The sequence below is a fragment of the Condylura cristata genome, unplaced genomic scaffold (assembly GCF_000260355.1).
Source record: "Condylura cristata isolate star-nosed mole 26May11 unplaced genomic scaffold, ConCri1.0 scaffold00024, whole genome shotgun sequence".
Lineage (NCBI taxonomy): Eukaryota > Metazoa > Chordata > Mammalia > Eulipotyphla > Talpidae > Condylura > Condylura cristata.
Genome location: NW_004567125.1, coordinates 21,936,124 through 21,956,733, shown reverse-complemented (window position 1 = coordinate 21,956,733; position 20,610 = coordinate 21,936,124). Strand labels below are relative to the sequence as shown.

The 20,610-nt window shown below is 47.9% G+C and overlaps 1 protein-coding gene across 1 annotated transcript; it reads left to right on the top strand.

Moving 5' to 3' along the window:
* Positions 1-4,376: 4,376 nt before the first annotated feature.
* On the top strand, positions 4,377-19,821 carry LINC00083 (long intergenic non-protein coding RNA 83). Its single transcript, XM_012728917.1, has 8 exons — positions 4,377-4,445; positions 6,854-7,244; positions 7,444-7,509; positions 9,543-9,908; positions 13,204-13,809; positions 16,431-16,550; positions 17,284-17,510; positions 19,735-19,821. The coding sequence occupies exons 1-8, from the start codon at positions 4,377-4,379 to the stop codon at positions 19,819-19,821; spliced, it is 1,932 nt and encodes a 643-aa protein (XP_012584371.1).
* The last annotated feature ends 789 nt before the right edge of the window (positions 19,822-20,610 follow it).

Below are 20,610 nucleotides of genomic sequence, written 5' to 3'. Positions count from 1 at the left end.
ACCAGAAGACCTGGGAGGCGGTGGGTCTTTGTGCAAGCAGAGCAGACGGCGCAGTGAGACGGGGCTTCTCTCTCTTCTCCAGTGTGGGCTGGCTTGTGTTCATATGCATGTGTCTTGGGAAAAGCCCTGAAAATAGATGAGGTTGAATTTCATCCCTACTTGGCAGAGAGAGAGAGCTCGGAGTCAAAATTAAACTGATTTATTTATGTGTTGTGCAGTTATCTGAGTAACTGAAACTCTCCTGCATTGTTAGTAAAAGTGGAAAATGATACAGTTGTCTTGAAAGAGAGTTAGCTATTTCTTGTAAGTTTTTAACTGTAGGACCCAGCAGTCCCATCCCTGGACATATCCCCCAAAGAAACAAGAACATAAAGTCACACAGAGGCTTGTTCACTAGTGTTTATAGCTGCTTCCTTCATAATGGTCCCAAACTGGAAACCATGTCAAAGGTACCTACAGGAGGCCAAATAAACAAATTGCAGTCTTTTTCTACTTGTCAATAAAAGGAGGAAACTACCCATACATTCAGCAATGGTGAATCTTGTAGACATTTTACTGACTGAGATTTCAATGAAATAAATTCTGGAAAATGAATCTATAATGACAGGTTAGTGATTGCCTGAGGCTGAGGTAGGGAGGGGTTGTTGCAAAGGGCAGTAGGGAATTGTGGTGGGGTGCAGGCGATGGCCTCGTTATCAATAACCTAACTGTGGAGTTGGTCACACTGGTACACGTGGTCTGTGAAATGGGTCAAACTGCTTGAGTCAAATGCTGCATTTTATCACATGTTCATCTCAAAACAGTTGATTTAGAAACAAGAGGCTCAATTTTCCTGCACATTACAATTGGTATAGTGTATCAAATCCATCCCATAGATTATTTCATTTAATAATCATAATACCATTGTCAAGTAGCTATTATTCCTCTCATTTTGCAGATAAGGGATTGTTTAGGGAGCTTCTCTCCCCAAGTCTTTCCTCCTGGGTTTCTTTTCTACCCTACTCATAATAACCAGATGTGGGGGGCAACCGCACAACAAGCAATTCTCCATGACACCAACTGGGTGCTGTACAATTTAACTTAGTCCAGGCTTTATCTCCCCTATAGTGTCAGATTCCACAATAAGGACTCAGTCCCCCTAGACAACCTCCACCTCCAAACTTGCCAATTGCAAATCCAGGTTGTAGCCAGTGATGCTGACCAGTTACAGATTGGAGGTATCCACAATTCCTTCCCCTCTGGGCTTGCTTAATTTACTAGAGCTGAGAAAAAAGTTTCTCTTACATTTCACTTCATTGGCAACAACTGTTAGGGGGAAAGGATGTCCTGAATGAACTCTGCAGATCTGGGTTTTATGGACTCCATCCCTACTCCAGTCATTGAAACTACAGCTCCCAGAAACACCAAAGGGAGGGACTGCGATGACCCACTGGCAGAACTAAGCAACCATTTTGGGACTCGAAATATATATAAGGGAGCCATGTTGAGTGGCTCTGTCTCCCTTGGCCTGGTGGCTGGTGGCTGGTCGTTTGGCTCCTGATGAGCTTTCAGTGTGCTACTGGAGTTCCAAGTCAGGGGAACTGATAGGATGCTCTAGTTAACTCATCTCTCTCTCTCTCTTTCCCTGGGTCATTCCTTTTCTTTCTCCATTGTAAATAAAGCCATTGTTGACCTTTTGTGTGTGTGTCTGCAGTACAACTGAATAGTAAGTGCCGGTGAGGACCCACAGACACCCCCAGTTCACACTGGGTTGCCCTGTGACACAACCAGACCATGAGATGCACAAGGCAAAGTGGAGGAACAGGACTTGGGGATTCTATAACCTCTCCCAGGAGCACAATTCCCTAGATCTATACTTTCACCAATCCCTTCCTTTTGAGATTTTGTGGAGGTTTTATTATGCAGATTTGACTAATCATTAACTCTCAAATTCCAAGTTTCTCATCAGCACATGAACTTTCTGGTGACAAAAGACACCCCAATCACCCAGACATTATATGGCATTTAGGAGCGCTGTGCAAGGAACAGGGGCAGGAACCAATATAGGTATTTTCTATTATTTTAAAGTAACAAAGCTCAGGGTAAACCACCCAGGTTGTGCTTGGTGTGGGTATGGTGGCCACAATGCTCATTCCCATTGTTAAAAATAGGAAAAACAGACCGAAAATGGAGTCCTTCATGACAGTCCCCATCGACTTAATATCTGCTGCAATTTCAATCTCTCCCAAAAGTGTCACCCTGAACCAATCAATCTGCACCAATGAGGAAATCTGCATGATAAAACCCTCTTGCCTTCCTCTGGAGGAAGGCAGCTTGACCTGAAATAGTCTTTTCTTTTGATAATAACCTCTTTCTGTCTATAAATACCCTCCATTTTGTGTAAGAACTTGCAGCTCCTAGACAGATGCTGCCTGATTCATGAATCATTTAATAAAGTCAATTTGATCTCTAAATGTGTGAATTTGGGGTTTTAGCACTAACAAAGAACCCCAGACAGTAGAGAGCTTTGCATGAGAACCCCTGCCTACTCTCGGGGTGCTGAGAGCGGTCCCAGTGACAAAGCAAGTGTGGGAATGACTGGCTTCCTCTGCGGGGGGTGCAGAGCTAGCTGGTGTGGGAGGAAAGGTGTAGTGTGGGAGAGAGATGCTATAGTCTGTGTCTGGGTGGAAATGCATTCCCACTTGGGGGGAGAAGATGCCACAAGCATTTCCAGGAACCACTGCTTCCTGAGGCTGGTGGAAGCCCAGTGTCTGCTCCTGGGTGGCTTAGGAAGCCTGCTCAGTCCCCCACTCTCAGTTCCATTTAACCTTCTGTTCCCTGATGCAACACCAGTGAAACCTGTACCCCAGGAGCAGGGTGTCCTCCCTAACCCCCACCCCTCTGTCCAAGGCTCCTCATTTCTCAGGTATTCAGGATCTTAGGTACCAGACAGGGCAGGTAAGAGTCAAACTTCAAAGGGAATAATGACACTAAATCCTCCTAATACCAAGGTTAATGCCTAAGCTTCAGTGAAAGGTTTTGCTGGACTCGTTATACTGAGCTCTATGGTTCAGTCCCTGCTCCCTAGGCTCAGGCAGGCTGAGGGTGGGGGAGATGGGGAAGAAATATACATGGAATTTCAGCCTCAAAGCCATGTGTTGCCCTTGGGGAGAGGTCAAACCCCTCCCAGACCACCACCCCCTCATTCCACTTACTGATTCTGCAACCCCCAGATGGAAAGCCTGGGCACCTCGCAGGGCCCTTACATCTGGAGACACAGAGCAAACAACCAAGTATAGGGTCCGGGCGGCCGCGGTTTCCAGTGAGGGTCATCAGGTTCTCTTTTGTTTGTGGGGAGTGACTCCAAGAGGTCCTGGCACGAACCAGTTCTGCACTGGGATGAAGTCATCTGAGGCTGGCACTACCCAAGAACATACTGTGATGGAGACACTGTGGGAACATGAACAAGTTTTTCCTCCTTCTCTTTTGCCTCTCAGGCTGAGGGGCTGTTTGCCCTTTCCTCTAGAGGGGCAAGGGGTGGAGGACAGAAAGATTCTTCCAGGCTTTGGCTTTGTAAGCTTAGCCTTGGGGGTGGCAGAAGGGAGAGAGCTGTGGACATAAACAGGATGTTAGGAGGGAGACACTGGGTGTGGAGAGGGGCGGGAGAGAACGGACTGTTCTTCAATCCCTACACAGTGTACCTTCATCTCTGGTCCCGGCCTAATTAGGGAGCCAGGGGACTATCTCAGGATGGGGGTCTCTGACATTCCTCAAGTGGCACTTGTGGGGGGGTCCATCTCCCTCACATCGTGCTTTCCAGGGACTCTGGGCACTCAAGCTGGACTTGCTGCTCTGATGCTTTCTATTAGGTTGTGTTCAGTGAGTAATTTCACTTTCCTGAGCTACAACTCCCTCACCTGCAAATTGGGGTTCATGGACTCTCTCCCTGGTGTGCAGTTGTGTGAGACTGGGCTGGATGACAGTGAAGCCTAATCTGGTCCACAAGCCCGTTCTTTCTTCCTTGAGAACTTCTTTTCTCTCCATCCTTTGTCTCTGTACAGGTTATATGCTTAAGGACCTCAGGGGTCTGATCTAACCCTACCCCAGCCCTCTAATCCCCCAGCAGCCACCCCCACGGGGTGACCCATATTTTCCCTCCTTTGCTCATCTGATCCTGTTGCCCGCCTGCACATTACAGGAAGGCCGGAACCTGCTTTATTCTGGTTCCTTCCCCAGATGTTGGCTGACATGCAGGAGGCCCTGGTCCATTATTTGTTTAGTAAAATCTGTCGTTTTGGGTAAGAAAGAGGAGGAGAGTGAAGAGCAAAGAAGAAATGACCAGAAGAGCAGGAGCAGCTGCCTCTGCCAGAATCAGGTGCTTCTGCCCTCACAGCGCCATGCAGATCCAGATGCTGCCCCTCATCCTCTGCTTAGCAGGTAAAAGATCTCCACCAAATCGGGCAGAGGCAAGTGGACCCACTGGTGTCCATGTCCAGGGTTTGGGTCTCAGGGAGGGTGCTTCTCTTCAAAGGCTCCCAGATTTTGAGGCTGAAGGGGACAGAATGGAAATAAACGAATGTCCAGGCTCTGTGAGAGCTGACTGGGCCCCCCCTGCTTTCTGCCTCGGCTGCTGACAGGACCCTTCTCACCTTCCCCTCCCAACCCAGGGACTCAGGATCCAGAACTTTCGCATGCTGTTCTGCACACAAAATTTTCCTCATTATTGCTTCATGTACGCCTCTAACCAACAAATATAGAAGAGCCTGTTAGGTACCACAGAGGTCCCTGACTTCCTGAGCTTCCACTCTCGTTGGGGCTAAAGACTGACAAGGAACAAGATACACCACAGAATGTGACAAATACAGAGAAGCAGGAAGCACGTGGGGATCGGTTAGGCCAAGCAGACAGGTGGTCTCTCTGAGGAAGGGAAATTGGGGCTGAGCATAAGGATGAAGGGAGGAACCATGAAGAATAAAGCCAAGGAAAGGCTCCTCAGTGCAGGGAAGAACCTGGGGAAGGCCACAGGTGTGGAGTCTGGTGTGTGAGGTGCAAACGCAAAGGCCAAAGAAGCTTCCTCCAAAACAGAGCCAGGACTGGTGGGCCTGGGGCTGAGCGAGAGACCCAAAAGTTGTACCTGGGAAGGTACAAAGTTGACACCTGGGGGTGTCCTTAGAAATCTTCTGGCTGCAGACTAGGAAGCGCACTGAGACAGCCCAGGGGAGAAGCAGGGGGAGCTCTGGGAAGCCTGCTGTCAGTCCCAGCAAAAGGATGGTGACTGGAGTGAGGGCGGCAGTGGGCGTGGAAAGAAGTGGAATGTTCAAGATTCACACTGGCCCTAGAAATGACAGGATTTGCAGTGCGAGACAGGGGGGCCTCGCAGGGACCCCTGGGTGAGGGGTGAGGTGCTGGAGCGAGCTGTGCCACTTACTGAGCTGGGTGTTCTGGAAGGATGGGCGGGTAAACCCTAGGTGCATGCAGCTTTGGGACACACCCCCAGCTCAGGCCGGTGGGATGAGGGTGAGAATCTGGGGTTTGTCAGCACACAGTGTTCAAAGTCAGGGGAGGCCATTGTGTGGGTATGGGTGTGTGGGGTGGGGAGTGGTGGGCTTTGTCAGACTGCGTACTGTGACCCATGAGATCCTAAAATCAATGTCAGTGATCTTAAAATATTCAGCAGAATTAGGTAAAAGGATATCAACATGAATGACATAACAGAAGAAAGTGATTTTTCCTGTTTTCTCCCATTGGTGCAGGGCTTCTGCAGCTTTCCTTGGCAAGTGTCCTGGACACAGGTGGGTGTCAGTGGCTTTTTTCCTGTAGGCAAGTGTCTCCTCACCCCTTTCCCCTGGCCTCCCTCCATGCCCTCTTGCACACTTCTGTCACTCTATGTGCCCCATTCTTCAGTCTTATTTTCCTCTCCTCGCAAATCTGGCATCTAGTTTTTCAAATTCTGGGATCCTTCAAGTTCCTGGCTCTAAACCTGTATTCCCCTCCACTTCTCACCTTCCCACCCTGAGGCACAGGCAGAAGAGCAGCTGTTGACAGCCTGGCTTTGCTCACAGGGGGAATGAGTGGAGGGAGGGAGAGAGGAAGGAAGCATTGAGAATCTAGGTCTTAGGTTGGTTCCTGGGAGGTTTGATTTATTCATCAGTCCATTCATTCATCATTCATTTTCAGCACATGGAGCTTTTTGCCATGCTGAGCACTGGAATATAATGATGAATAAGGCTGGTTCTTCACTCCCTTGTTGCCTAGAACTGGTAATAGAGACAGACAAGCATAAAGGTCCTTTCCCTAGGTTTTTTAAAAATACTGAAATCTAGTCCCAGTCACAGAGACTCAGGTCATGACGTGGGGTGAACCTGGGGATAGGTGTGTGAATAACTAACATGCAGCCTGAGTGCCTGACCCCTCCATCAGGGAGGGCCGTTTCATGCTGGTGAAGGGCCAGAGCCTGGGAGCCCTACCCAGGGTCTTTGGGTCCTGCCCATAGTCATTTGATTCTCTGCGAATCCGTTTCTCTCTTTGTTAAACAGGTTTAGTGATCCCTCTCCTAGAAAGTTATGGAAGGATTTGATGAGCACAGCATAGCACAAGTGCTCAGTAAAGACCATCTATTGCTATTCAGCACTAACAAAGGTACAAATAAGAAGGCACCCGCACAGGATGGTCAAAGGGGTGAGGAGTTAGATGGGCAAAGGGGAGAGAGAAATGAGAGTATGAAAAACAGGGGACTGGGGAAGGGCGGACAGGATTATCATTCCTTCGAGGCCAAAAGAGCAGCATATGCAAAGGTCCAGAGGCTGAGGAGTGTGAATACAGGTGCTGGCAGGAGGACTAGTTTGGGGCAGAGAAGTTGGGCAGCCAGTGACAGTGCAACAATCACCCCATTCCAGCCCTGAAGCTGATAAGCAATGGCAAGACCTTCCAGAGGATTAAGCAGGAGCTGAGCTGGCGGGATGCCCTGCGGTATTGCCAGCTGTACTACACAGACCTGGCCGACCTGCAGAGCATGGGCAGCGTGAGCAGCATAAAGGAACTCTACTCCCTCACCAGCAGCACCGAAGCGTGGATCGGCCTCTACTTTGATGTGAACATCAAGGGTCTTGTCTGGTCCAGCGGCTCTGTCTTCACTCCGCTGGAATGGAGCTCCACGCCTGTCTTCAAGGAGGGCATCTGTGCCACTTTGTACGCCACCTTGGAACTTTTTCCCACCCTGGGGGCTGCCTCATGCACGGCACAGAAGCCTTTCCTCTGCTATTATGGTGTGTTCAGTGTTCAGGGTCACTTGGCCTGCCCTGTCCTCCAGGGTTACTTTTCCAGAGCAAAAAAAGAGGGGGAGACAGAGAGTGCGCGGGAGGAAGGGAAGAGGGGAGGAGGGAGGCGAAGGAAGCCAAGCCTCTCCAGGGTTCTAGGTGCAGGCTGGCTCCAGCCTCACACCAACCATGTGCCTCTGTTTAACAGACTCCTCTGTGGGACACCGCCTCACCACGAAGCCCGCTCTCGGCCTGACCACCTCTCCGAAGGCAGGTACCCGCCTAGACGCTCCCTCTGACTTGTCCACCTAGATGCGCTGGGAATGTTAAGGGGAAGGATGTCCTAAAGGAACTCTGCAGAGTCTTATGGACTCCATCCCCTACTCCAGCTTTCTGGACTCTACCCCCTACTCCAGTGATTGGAAACTACAATTCCCAGCAGTACCAGGGAGAGAACTGCGAGGACCCAGGGGTGGAGCTAGCAGGAATTCTGGGACATTTGGGAGGATAAATAGGGCACGATTGCATCTCACGCTCTCTGGCTCTCTCGCTTGAAAAGCAACTCTCTGGACCGCGTGACTTGGTGTGTTCAGTCAGCCTAGCTGTAAGGTATTCCACTTACTTTATATTCTGCTCTCTTTCCCTGGGCTGTTTCCTATTCCTTTCCCCTTTTGAAAATAAACCCGTTATTGACCCTTTTGTATGTACCTGCAGTGTAACTAAATTGTGAGCGAGGGGGTGAGGCCCCACAGACAGGCGGCCCAGTCCACTCTGGGCTACCCTGTAACAGGAAGGCCTCAGCTGCTTTGTGCCCTCAGCCCTCCCTTTGCTCCATTCACAGCTGCCTGCCTGAGGGAAACCCTGGCTTTGCCCCTTAGGCGGAATCCACTGAGAGGATCAAAGTTTTTGTTATTCAGATGAACCCAGAGGCTGAGCTACAGAGCCTGGCCCAGCTCTTCCAAAGCAACTCCCCACCCCCAGCCTCAGTGGCTGATGGGAGAACAGCTCGGCCAAGCCATCTGGTGAGGGGGATTTCTCCCTCTGGTTATCACTGCCCTGGTATTTAAAACATTTTTGTTTTTTCCTGTCTAGCATAGAGAAATTCTATGACAAAAGAAATACACTTCTCCATCAAGGTGCTTGTGAAGAGGTATTCTGCATGCACAGAATATGGATGAGGGACTTGCAGAGCGACAGTGACATAGGTCTCCAAGGAGCCAGACTGCCTTTGTCTTACACTTAGCAAGGCATCACCTCCCATAGCCCCATTTTTCTCTCTGTAAACTGAAGTCACTATCATCTACATCTCAGGATTATAGTGAGGTTCTCAAAAGATGCAGAGGCCAGGCCTGGAACATGCTTCAAGGGAAAGGAAACCATTCATTTAGATAGGGAAAGCATTAACGGAAATGGCAGGCAAATCACACCCGGCTTAGGTGAACATGTGGGTGGGTCAGTGTTGGGTATTATTTGAATCTGAGCTGTGACTCCCAAGTCTGCAAACAGGAGTGTTTCCTTTTCCAGGGCTCTGGTATCAAGCCCTCAGGTCTTGCCAAAGCACTTTCTAGCTTTGTTGGCTACACTCACAGGTGGTGGGTGTGGGCACCTCAGATAGAACAATCTAGAAAGGGGAGGAGGAGGGCAAGTGGTCCAGTCCAGTCCCTGCAGGGTCAGAGATAAACTGTGGGGATGGCATTGTGGGCTGCTGGGGCAGTGGGGACTGGCTGTGGGTCCCCTCTTCAGTAGGAAGGCTCTGTCCGTTGCTAGATTCACCTCTTCTCCCAGGCTCTCCTGTGGTGTTATAAGGAACACCACAGCATCCTTTCTTCTGCCTCAGCCCTGAAACTTCCTGAGAGCCAGTTGGGCAGGCACAATCCTGGAACTTACAAATGAGCTTGACTCCAAACCAGGATGTCTTAAGCCCCTGATCATCTCCCTCCAAAGAGCAACCACCACTTTATTGACTGTTTAGCTTTTGTGTGGTTTGTCCTAAGCATTATAAAGACATGTCTACTTTTAATCCTTACATCCCATTGTACAGATGAAGAAACTGAGATTTCAACTTAACTAGTAAGGCCATTGAGTCATGAAGAGCTCTTAACCCCTGCTTTTCCTAGTGTTCTGCCCCACCACTGCTGTTATGATAGCTATCCTTACTCTGGTATTTAGTCCACCTATCAAATTTTGGGTTTGATTAAGCCTCGTGTTTTGAAAGCAGCAGGGTCAGATCAGAGCTCTGTCCCAGGACAGTGAGGGCTGCATAGAAGAGACCAGGGCCCCAGGCCTGTTCTGTATCTTTCTCCCCAGCTGTGGTCCAGATCAATGGAGAGACCTTCATACGATTTGACCAAGAAAAGACATGGATGGAGGCGCTGCAGTACTGCCGCAGCCACCACACCGACCTGGCTGACCTGCAGAGGGTGACTGACGAGGCGGGCCAGGAGGCCTTGAAGTCTATCACCACCAAGAACCAGGCCTGGATTGGCCTCTATTTCAATGCAGACTCAGAGTTGCTGAGCTGGTCCAGTGACCTGGGTGACAGCATCCCCGACTGGCTGCAGGTGCCCCAGATGGGGGCAGGGCTGTGTGCGGGGCTTGGCATCTTTGCCCGCTATCCACCCCGAGTTTATTCAGAGGTCTGCTTCTCCCAGAGACCCTTCATCTGCTTCTATGGTACGTGACAGGTGGCTCCCTCCGGCTCAGCTAGCGAAGTCAGAAGGGATGGGGAATGCATTTGGCAATAGGAGACGCTGGGGCTAGACTTTTGAAAGTCCTTGCAAAATCTGAGGGAGGGATCTGAGTCTCCTGCTACCTTTAAGAAAATCCTCAAGGAATGGAGCATAGTCCATCCAGCCTTAGGGCATCAGCGATTAGCCACAATTACTTACTGGTTAAAACCATGGGTTTTGTCATCAGGAAACCCTTCTGAAGTAAGATGGACAGTGGCTCAGCCTCTTATTCCTCATCTGAACAGTTAATAAGTGGATTGATGACACCTGCCTCATAGGATGGCTTTGGAGACAGAATGAAAGAATGGATAGACTAGACCCAGTAGAACTATGGCACCGAATTAGCATGCGGCAGTTACTAGCCATTGCTCTTGCCCTTGTCACTGTGAACGCATGGGGAACAGGGGCCTACCTGCTTATTCAGGATCTAGGGTGACGTCTCCTCAGCACCAGGCCTCATCCTGTCTTGCCCTCGCCTTTTCTCTTCTTTCTTCCTTCTGTTGGGGGCAAAGGAAACCACCCCCTGCCTCTCTGGGTTCTTCATGAGTAATCAAAACAGTATCAGATGGGTTAGCAAAGGAAAAAATCAACAACACACGTGTGGAGACTTTAAGTGGTTTTAAATTCTAAGGCATAATGGAGTGGACAGGGCATTTTGATCCTTTGTTTAGGGGCCTGAGGCAACAAGGACAGAGACAGAGAGACTTCACATAGTGGACTGGGAGGGGGTGACCTCATCCTTACTCAGACATGAAAACGAATTCTCAGAGGGAGAGAACATGTTACTGACAAGCTTGCACCTGGATGAGGAGCCTCATATATGTCCCGCCCCACCCCTCAATCTTCCAGGTCAGGAAAGCAGGATTAGTGATTGCCTCTCCAATTAGGAAAAGGACAAAAGTTTAGGACAGAGATCTCTTTTACAATTATCAATGGGCAAGGGCTGCAGGCGAGGGCAGCACAGCTTCTCCTAGCTTTCAGGCCCTCACTGCTCTCAATTCAAAACAACCTGCATTCTTGCATAGGTCTGCAGAGGCTCCCAGGCCTTGACGGAACTCTAGTTCTCATACCAAGGCTATGAGAGCCCTGCTCTGGATTCACTGAGCAAAGCCTCTCTCACCCTATTGGGCAGACCCTACACTTTCCTCCCTCTCTCTCCCCCTTTTCTTCTTTCTCTTTTGTAATATCCTTATTGATATTACTCACATACCTTAAAATTCATTCTTTTGAAGTGTCCAATTCCATGGGGTTCAGTAAATTCTTGAAGTTGTACAAGAATCATTACTATCTAATTTTAAGACGTTTTTATCACCCCCCAAAGAAACTCCTTACCTATTAGCCGTCATTCTGAATTCTTCCCAGCCTCAGCTCTTGCAATGCTAATCTACCTCCTGTCTCTGTGGGTTTGCCTATTCTTGGCTGTTTCTTTTTGTATTTTGAATTTGATGAGAATCATGATCTTTATCTGTAAAGTAGGAAAGATCAATGGATCCTCCCAGAAGAGCTGCTGTAAAGATTAAAGGTGTTGGATAATTGTGCTCTCTTGAGTTTTGTTACTGTGTTGGGAGGGGCTGGTCCATCAGTGCCTGGCGGGGCTTCTCACAGGCCTGCTGGACATGAGGAACTGGGGGTGCAGTGTGTTTTCCACCCACCCTGTCTCACACTTGCTCTTGCATTTCTTTGCAGATGAGTCCATTGGACACCGGGCGTGGGCAGAGCTCCCTCTGCTCTTTCTCACTCACTCCTCAGACATAATTAAAGAGACAACACCCAGGCCAAGTATACCACCATTTTCTGCTGTCTGAGTGACCTAAACCTGTTCTTGCCTGGACTCTGGGGTATCCCGGGCATGGGAAGTGGAGAGTGTGGCCTGTCTGTGGCCACCCAGGGTGGGCCCATGAGCTCCTCAAAGAAGGGCCAGTGGTAGGCCAGGAAGCTGGCAGCAACCAAAGGTCATTTGTGTGTTCCCCGGCTGTGTGAGGTGGGTTTGGGAGTAGGGAGGGCTAGACCACCTCAAACCCATCCTGAAGTTGGGCCACCAAGCTTACAGCTCCAGGACAGGGAGAGCTGAGAGGGGCTGTGTTGGGTGAGGTGCTGAGGTCCTGGCCTCGGAGGCAGATGGTTGAATGCTGAGCAGTACTCTGAGGAAAAGTGTGGAGAGCAAGCTTGAATTTGGACACCCAGAGAGGGAGGCACAGTAGAGCTGCCTGTCAAATCCCTCCTAATTCTGAGTTCCTCCGGGAGGAGAGATGGATGATTGCTGAGATGATGTGCGGGGACCTGCCTGGGAATGGCAGTGCTACCCTCTCTTTAGCATTTCTGAATTCCTGAAACATCTTCACAGCTATTCCTCATTTTGCTTCCCGAGTTCCGAAGCTTAGTAGGATAACTGAGGGCAAAATCACAGGTCTTCTGGCTTCTTTACATCAGTCAAAGGTATTATGGTCCTTTTTCCGAGGACACAGATAAGTCAGGGGACTTGCTTATAGTCTTCCAGAGCTTCCTTTACCCTGGGGACACAAAGAAGAGAAAGGGCAAGTTCTGCAAATCACCTGGTCCCCTGGGAAGAAGGCTTTTGACAGGTGGCATTTAGTGTGGTGGGAGGCACCGTGGGGTCACTGAGGAGGGGAGGAGACCCAGCTCCTGTAACTATGGCAGGATTTCCTACAGGTGTGTTTGTATAAAGAGGTGGGGCTAGCTTCCAAAGGGTAAGGACGGGTGCTTTGCTGACCCAGGAGATCCAGATTCTGTGGGTGGGGGTGGGGGAGTGAGTGTTGTGCTAAGAAAGGTGGTCTTCACCCAAAGGTAAGAAGAGTGTCATGATGGCAGCGATGGGAGGGTGGGGGTCCTGCCTTCAGGGAGGGGTAAGAGGGGTAGGAACTTGCCTTCAGCTTCCTGTCTCAGGTCTAAGATTCAATCTGGCACGGGCTTGGCTGTCCCAGATCTGCAAGCCTCCCAGGTGGTATCTAGTGGGCTCATTAGGGGGTCCCTGCACCCCACTGTCTGCCATGGAATAAAGGGTCGGGATGTGGAGGAGCCCAAGGTTGCCGCGGGCGCGGGAGCCACAGTCGGGTGCAGGGCTTCCCTTTTGCTCTGCGCGGGCGAGTCTTGGGATCCCGGCCACAGGCTTTGCACGTGGGTGGGCCGTGGGTCACTATCCGTGGACATCCTGGCGCTGCAGTGAGGTTCTGCCCCAACTCTGGTGCTGCGGCCGCCCAGAAGCCTGTCTCCTGCTGTAGGGCCTGGCGCCAGTCCGGCGGAAGACTCGCAGGACCCCGCTTCTGAGAGGCCGATCCCGCTGCGACTCAGCCCGGAGCCCGCTGACCCCAGAGCACCCGGTGCCTTCACCGACCCCACTGCCCTGAGTCCTCTGGCCCAAAGCGAGGTCCCAGGGGCCGCCTTGACCCCCGAGTTCGGGCCCTCGACCCCGCTGGTACTGAGCAAGATCGTGGTATTCAGTCCCAGGACCCGGGCCACTCCCACCACGAGTCCCACGACCCCAGAGGACCTCTCTGATCTCCAAGAAGAGACAGGGACCCCTCTGGCCTCCGCCTGGAGCCCAGCGGCAGTCCCTTTGTCCCTGGGACGCCCGGTTACGCAGAGCAGGCCGGGGACTACAAGGGAGGCTGCCTTGAACCTCTTGATCGGTTCAACTCACAGAGCTTCGGCAACCCCAGCCGGCACATCTAGCGGGGCCCACAGCTCTACCCCTCTGTGGGTGGAAGAGCGAACCTCGGAGTTTTCCAGTCCAAGGAGTTCCGCTGCGCCCCAAAGGACAACCACGAACCCTGAGTTGGCAACAGGGAGCACGGAGTCCTCTGGGAGCTGGCCAGGGCCAGAAACAGGTGCGAGCTCGAGACCTAGGGGTGGGGATCCGCTCTGGCCTGTTCCTGAAGCCATCACTCTTTGTGGGAAACCAAGGCCCAATTCCAAGCTCAGGCCATAGGCAGGGGAGGCTGAGAGCCCAGGTGTACTGCATGGCCCTTAGCCCCCTGTTCTGGCCGCATTCCAGTCCAGTCTGTAGTGCGGCTTGTCTGGCCAGAGCTAGTGCATCCTCTACTCTCCCTGGGTAATACTTTAGGATGGGCTGATCTAAGGAAGCAGCACTCTGATTTGGCTGCAGGAGTCTCACAGCCAAGGGTTTGAATGCTGTCTCTTACAGTGTACCCGTAGCCAGACTTCTTGAAACTTAATTTTTCTCACCTTTAAAATGAAGAAAAATACCAAGTCAGTGTCTGGCAGCTGGCAGACACTCAGTACTTACTAACATTCTAATCTGAATTCCTTAGTGAGATGTTTAGTGATTCATTCTGCCTCCTGCCTCCGTCCTTACCTTATTCAACAGACACGGCTGGCCTCATTCTCCTTCTCTTTATTAATTATAATGGTTATGAATGATCACAACTGGAGTCCCCACTTACAGGGTGGGGACTGTTTTACGCCTCTGCATTTTCCCCAGGCCTAAAATAGTGTTTGGCACATTGGTGGTTGATTATATTCATCAATCCTGAGTAAATTTTGTACCATGCATTTAACTATGGATATGAAGCTGCACAGAACTTGTTTCCTGTTCTTAAAAAGAGCTGAGTATAAGGATGAACAGAGACAGCCAAAACAGTGCAGTAAATGCTGTAGTAGGCGAGAGAACCAAGAGCCCTAATGAGACAGTGAATCATTCATTCTAGCCGAGAAGGTGGCAGTTCACTGGGTAAGAGGTAATGAAGTACTGCATCTGATGGCAAAATCAAAAGGGCCTCCTGGCAGAGGGAACAGCTTATGCATAGACAAGCAGAAGGAGTGTGGTTTGGGAATGGTAAGCAGTCTGATGTGATTGGTGTTTAGGTCACCTATGGGGGAAAGCAATGGCAGGAAATGGGGGAAAGCGTAGATGAGGCAGGTTCTGAGGGATTTGCTCTTAAAGTCAGTGGAACCACCTGCAGTGTTTGGCAAGTGAGCAAATGATCAGATGTGTAGTTTCTAGCAACAAGTTGGTCATGAGCTGGGTCACTGCTTGTATTAGAATGCTACAAGGAAAAAGCACCATTCAACATTATACATAATGTACATGTAATATAATCAGACTGTATTGAAAGAAAAGATGATCAGGCAAGAAACATGTGAGATGTAGCAGTGATCTGACATTCAGGTGATGAGATGTTGTTCCTGGATTTACAGATTTACTCATTCATTTATGCTGCTCTGGGTGAGGAAAGAAGAGGGTATTTAGAGATGGGCCAGGCAGGAAGTTGAGACAGGAAGTTATGTGTGGGGACAGACAGTGTACAGGCTGCCAGAGAGGAAATATGACCCACCTGAGGCAGTGATGCGAAGAGGGAGGTGAGGGAATTGATTGTACAACATTTGCAAGTGACATTATTTGAATAGAAATACAAACACAATTTTAAAATGCTTTTCTTTGTTGAATCACAGAAATGCCCAGCAAGATTTTTTTTTTTTCCAATTTGTCTACTTACCAGTTTGGCAAAGAAAGGGCGAGACTTCTGATGAGAATGTGGGGAAATCAGTGATCAGTCTTGACAGGAGAAGGACCTGGAGCCACCACTCTGGAAAGGCATGTTAGTTCTGACAAGTGCACACCCTCACAGACACAGATTCCATCCTTGGAAGTTTATCAAGGAGATAATAGCACAGGCACACATGTACATGCACCTCCACACACTTACACTGGCGTGGTGCAGCACTGTTTATTATAGTGAATGATATGCAGTCAAAGCTGGTGGTTATAAGTTACAGTACATACGATGACACACTGTGCAGGGAGAATAAGGTAGGTCTTTATGCATTCACATGAAAATTCCTATGTGAAGGGCTTCCTATAGCAAACTGTCAATAGTGGTTGTCATCCCTGGGTCAAGGAAGGTGATACTTTTGCTTATTTTACAGTACAACACCCTCCCAAAATTGTTATTTTTCTTTGGGAAAAAAGGCATCTGCAAGGCACTGACAGGGCTTTGGTGATTGAATGTGAGAGTGAGAGGGGCAAAGGGATCCTAGTTGGTGATACTTGGAGCTTCAGCAGATGGTCTGCCAGGCAGGGTAGAGGACAGTGCTGGGGGAGGCTGAAACTGGTTTTGGAATACTTTTTTGAGTCTGAGGTGCTATCGTTTGGTGGAGATGTTGGGGTCCCTGGGTGTCCCTGGGTTTATGTAGCTGGCAGACAACATATGGCATTGGGTCTTTCGTAGTAAGACTGAAAGAAAACTTCTGGTTCTGAGGAGAAATGACACTAGTATTGGCCAAACCCCACACCTCCTGCTCTAGATGGCTGGGAATAAGCGTGAGGGAGCACGTCATGGAAGACAGGAAAGGAAGAGCTTCCCACACTGGAAGCTTCCTCTAGTCACTCTGAGTATGGCACAGGCTGCCTGTGTGGGTCTTCACAAAACTCAGGCCTCCTTGCTCCCAGTTGTGTTTGAAACAACACCTTTGTTTTTCTCTCCTGTAGCTGTAACCAGTGCAGCTAGCAACTCCAATAGAAAAACTACAGTTTCAGTCACTCAGGCCCAACATGTGAGCCCATGTGAAGGCCCCGAGTCTGAAGACAAAGCTCCAGAACCAGAATCAGGTAACTGCTTCTGGTTACCAAGTTCCCACTCTTAACCACCTAGAAGTTATTCTGGACAGCCACTCTTTAGCATGGTTACCCGAAACAGTTTCAGGAAGAAGGAAGGAAATGTTGGGAGGCAAGGATGAGGACCCCCCAGTGTTGGCTCCCTGTCCATTGTGAAGCTTGGAGAGAAAATTGCTTCACTTCATAATTTCCCTTTATTTATCTGCCAAGAGGAAGAGTCAGAACAATGTGGCCTACCTTATAGGGTTGTTGCAGGCACCCCGTGAGATGATTAGATGAAGGTACTTAATCAGCATTAACATGCTGTACAAATAAATACAAAGTCGCCCTGCTTGAGGCTCTAGTTCCTGTGATGATCAGAGTGGCTTCCAGCTGAAGGTGAGCTTGTCCATAGGTGCTGAGAACTTAGTGAGTTTTCTATGGTACAGTTGGCCTTTAGAAATGTGGGCCCAGGGAGAGATGAATATTTTCAGCATGGGGAGATACATCTATTTAATAGAATAAAAGGAGAGAGGGAAATACAGGAGCCAGAAAAGAATTGCTTGTGGGAGGCAGGATGTGGGAGGAGAGCCAGTGTGACCGGCTTGAGACTTATTTCAGCCCTGGTTGGCTGGTCCTAATCATGGCTCAATATTTTCTTCTTCAGCAGTTTCTTTTTTTTTTTTTTTCCTTTTTGAAACCCTAATTTACCATATTGCATCTGAGTCAGGTACACTTCCTTTTTCAGGGCAACACTTTGGAGTCCTGAAAGCAGATTTTAACATCCCAGCTTTGACTGACCCAGAAGAGATGAAAGACCAGTTTTTGAGTGAGGTGAAATTTCTGCTCACTTCTCATTTTGATCAGTCAGAAGGCTTGACAGTGCAAGGCAGGCCTGCCAGAACCAATGTATTTAGAGAAGAAGTTTTGAAAAATGAGCTCATCTGTTTCCACGGCCATTACTTTGGCTCATTGGTAATAGGTCGACTTATGTGCCAAGATCTTTTCCAATCTTTTCTTATTTTTTCCAGAGCTCTCAGCACAGTCAAAAAGACCTAATTTGCATTTTGCCTTTGTACTTAGTTGCGTGACCTTGGGCAAGAAACTCTTTTTCTGAGCTTTAGTTTCCTCATGAATTAGAACAATACCTAACTCACATGGTTGGTATGATTAAATCAAGTAGTCTTTAAAAAGTACTTAGCAAATTGTCTGGCCCAGAATAAGTGCTCAATTAATGATAACCAGTAGCTGTTATAATTCTGAATATTCATATATTACTGACCTTATTTCCCTGTTCTTTTAAAATATTGTGGGATGGGAGATTGTGAGGAACTGTCTCTAAATATTGTGTTAAAGCCCCAAGCTGATTTTTGATTATGGCCTCAGTAATTTATTAGATAATCTAAGACCTCAGAGCTAGAGAGTTCTCTATAGGTCATGAAGCCAAATTCATAATTTTATAGATAAGGAAAACAGATCTGCATTTGATAATGTATTGTAGTTTACTCATAGGCAAAACGAGTAGCATCCAGGCAATTTGTTTTAAAATCTCACAAACTCAGGGTCCAAAAAGAATGCTGTATGTGTGTGTGTGTGTGCGTGTGCACATGTGTGTGTATATTACAACTATAAGCACACACGCATGAGCACTCACGCCTGTTTGGGTGTGGCCAGGGGAACTGGAGAGCTTTCTGGTGCATTGTGCTATTGAAGGAAGAACAGATACAAATGAGACAATACAGTATCCAAATTGATTGGGACATTTTAAAGAAAAATGATTAGGACATTTTTAAGAAAAATTTCAAGCAGTAAGATTGTAATGGGAAGTATTAGGCCTATGGAGGTCCCAGGAGAGAAACAAAATCAGAAACCAGCTATTTTCTTTTTACATTAAAGCCAATTTTGGAAAAATTGGGGTCATAATGGGCAATCCCATCTCTAGTTACCTTTTGGAATATAGATCTAGCCTATATTAATGGAAGAATTTCTCTCAAAGATTTAAAGATGGAATTGATGGGGACATGCATACATGTGTGTGTGTGGGGGAGGTACAGTACATACTATCACTTTTAGTGACATTTTAAAGGGTAGGCAACACCTATTGATAACTTATCCCAGCTCCAGGGACAGAGACAGAGAAAACACTGTATAGATACTGGATTTTGATTTTGATACTGGATTCAGTTAAGCCTGACTGAAGTTAGATGCTTCTGGAGAAATTAAAAAAAAGAAAAAAAAAAGGCCTTGCCTATTTTTAGAGTCTCTACTTAACTGTTGTGTGGTGGTGTTCTAAGAGGCACCATCCCCCCTCCCTTTTTTTTAAAGATTTATTTATTTATGCTTACAGAACTGGGGTATAGGTCAGAGGTATAGGGGTAGTGAGAGGCTTTACCAGAGGAGTGGGGAGCAGGACAGGCAGACCTACTTAAATACACTGCTGAGGGGAATAGGGCGGGTCAGTAGAGGTTTGCTACTACATATGGGTCAGCTCCCTGCCTGGGGGTCGAACTTGTGCTGTAGTGGCTTCAGAGAGCTTCATAGTGCAGTGCTTTAACCCGTTGTGCCACCAGGGAGAGCCCATACTCTTTTTTTTTTTTTTTTTAGAAGTTCTCAAATGATTCAGTGATCCTGGTCAACAGTAAAGACAGAGAATCACCCAGCAGATCTTTTTTTTTGTCTCCTCTGTCATCTTCTTTTGCTACCACAGGTGGAGGTGGTATCCTACCACCATTCATTTATGTACTTTTTCCATTGGTGAAGGTGCTAAAAATCATGCTTAGTGAGATAAGCCAGAAAGAGAAAGAAAAATACCGGATGGTTTCACTCATAGCAGGAGTATAATGGACCAGGCGAGAAAATAACAAAAATAATGAACAACCATATACCAGAAACATTTTGTGGGGGTGGAGTGGGGAATGGGATCAAAAATGGGGGGGGAGAGGGAAATGCACGGAATTATGGTGATGGCACACGGGTGACTTGGTGATGGGAAACCCGCGGGGATTACAATTGAGATGGAAAAAAAAATTACAAAATGATGTAAAAATAAACTTTTGTAATAAAAAAAAAACTAGGCAGTTGGAGAAAGGGTAAGAAAAATAAATAGTATGGCTAGACATAAAGGATATACAGGTAGACTGGGGTTAGACCCTAAGTTACTATCAACTCTTTTTGAGTTTCTCTCTTTTTGACCTTTCAGATCCAAGAAGCCTTAAAGTTTACCTTAGGTCACCAGCAATTTAACCTAAAATGGGTCGGCATTGAGATAAACAAAAAAGAGAACTGATTGGAGTTCCCTTCTCACATAACCTTCACTGGATTTTGAGTGAATTTTAGCTTTTTAACTGCTGGTAGAATAGAAGTAGAAATAATTCCAATATGTGAAGAGACTGATGAAATTTCAGATCCTAGCCCAGTGCAAAAGAAAACTACATATGGAACCTGATTTCCTAAGATGAAAAAGTAAAGCAGGAGAAGATGGGATATTTGGGAATAGTTACCTTGACCAGCAAGAACAAAACCTCATTCAAAGAACAAGAATGCTGCAACAAACCCCGCTGCTCCACCTGGGGGAACTGAGGGAGGACAACAGTGGCTGGGAAGCTAGATGGGGCTGTACAGAAGTAATAAACTGGGGGACACTTTCTTTACCAGCCACTAGTTATTAAAGAGATTTCAAGTTCTCTAGAATGAGTTCTTTAAGGGTGTTACCACAGCAAATATATGCCAGTTATTTGTCCTACCTCTGTTTTTTCCCTCTAAGTTTGGGAACTCAAAGACACGTTGCTCTTAAACTGTGTCTTCAGGATGATTTTCCTGTATGCATTTTTGTTTCTGCTTTTTCTCTAAGCATCCTAATCACCCAGATAGATGTGAGAAAATAGTAATATGTCAAATACAGTAGCAACTTTAGTCTGAAATGTTTAAAGTTAAAGTTTATTTGTATTCTTTGTAGGAATATCAATAAAAGACCTCAAACATTATCTGTATCTGTACATGTACAAGAACCGTCAAAAATTATTCACAGAACAAAAATAAATCTTCTTTAGAACAAACCCAGGTAATGAAATGCAGA

Excerpts from the sequence above, each read along its gene's own strand:
- LINC00083 (XM_012728917.1), top strand. The coding sequence starts at position 4,377 with ATGCAGATCCAGATGCTGCCCCTCATCCTCTGCTTAGCAGGTAAAAGA. Across the intron at positions 9,909-13,203 it reads ACCCTTCATCTGCTTCTATG|GGCCTGGCGCCAGTCCGGCG; the intron begins GTACGTGACAGG and ends CTCCTGCTGTAG. Across the intron at positions 16,551-17,283 it reads AGCTCCAGAACCAGAATCAG|GGCAACACTTTGGAGTCCTG; the intron begins GTAACTGCTTCT and ends TTCCTTTTTCAG.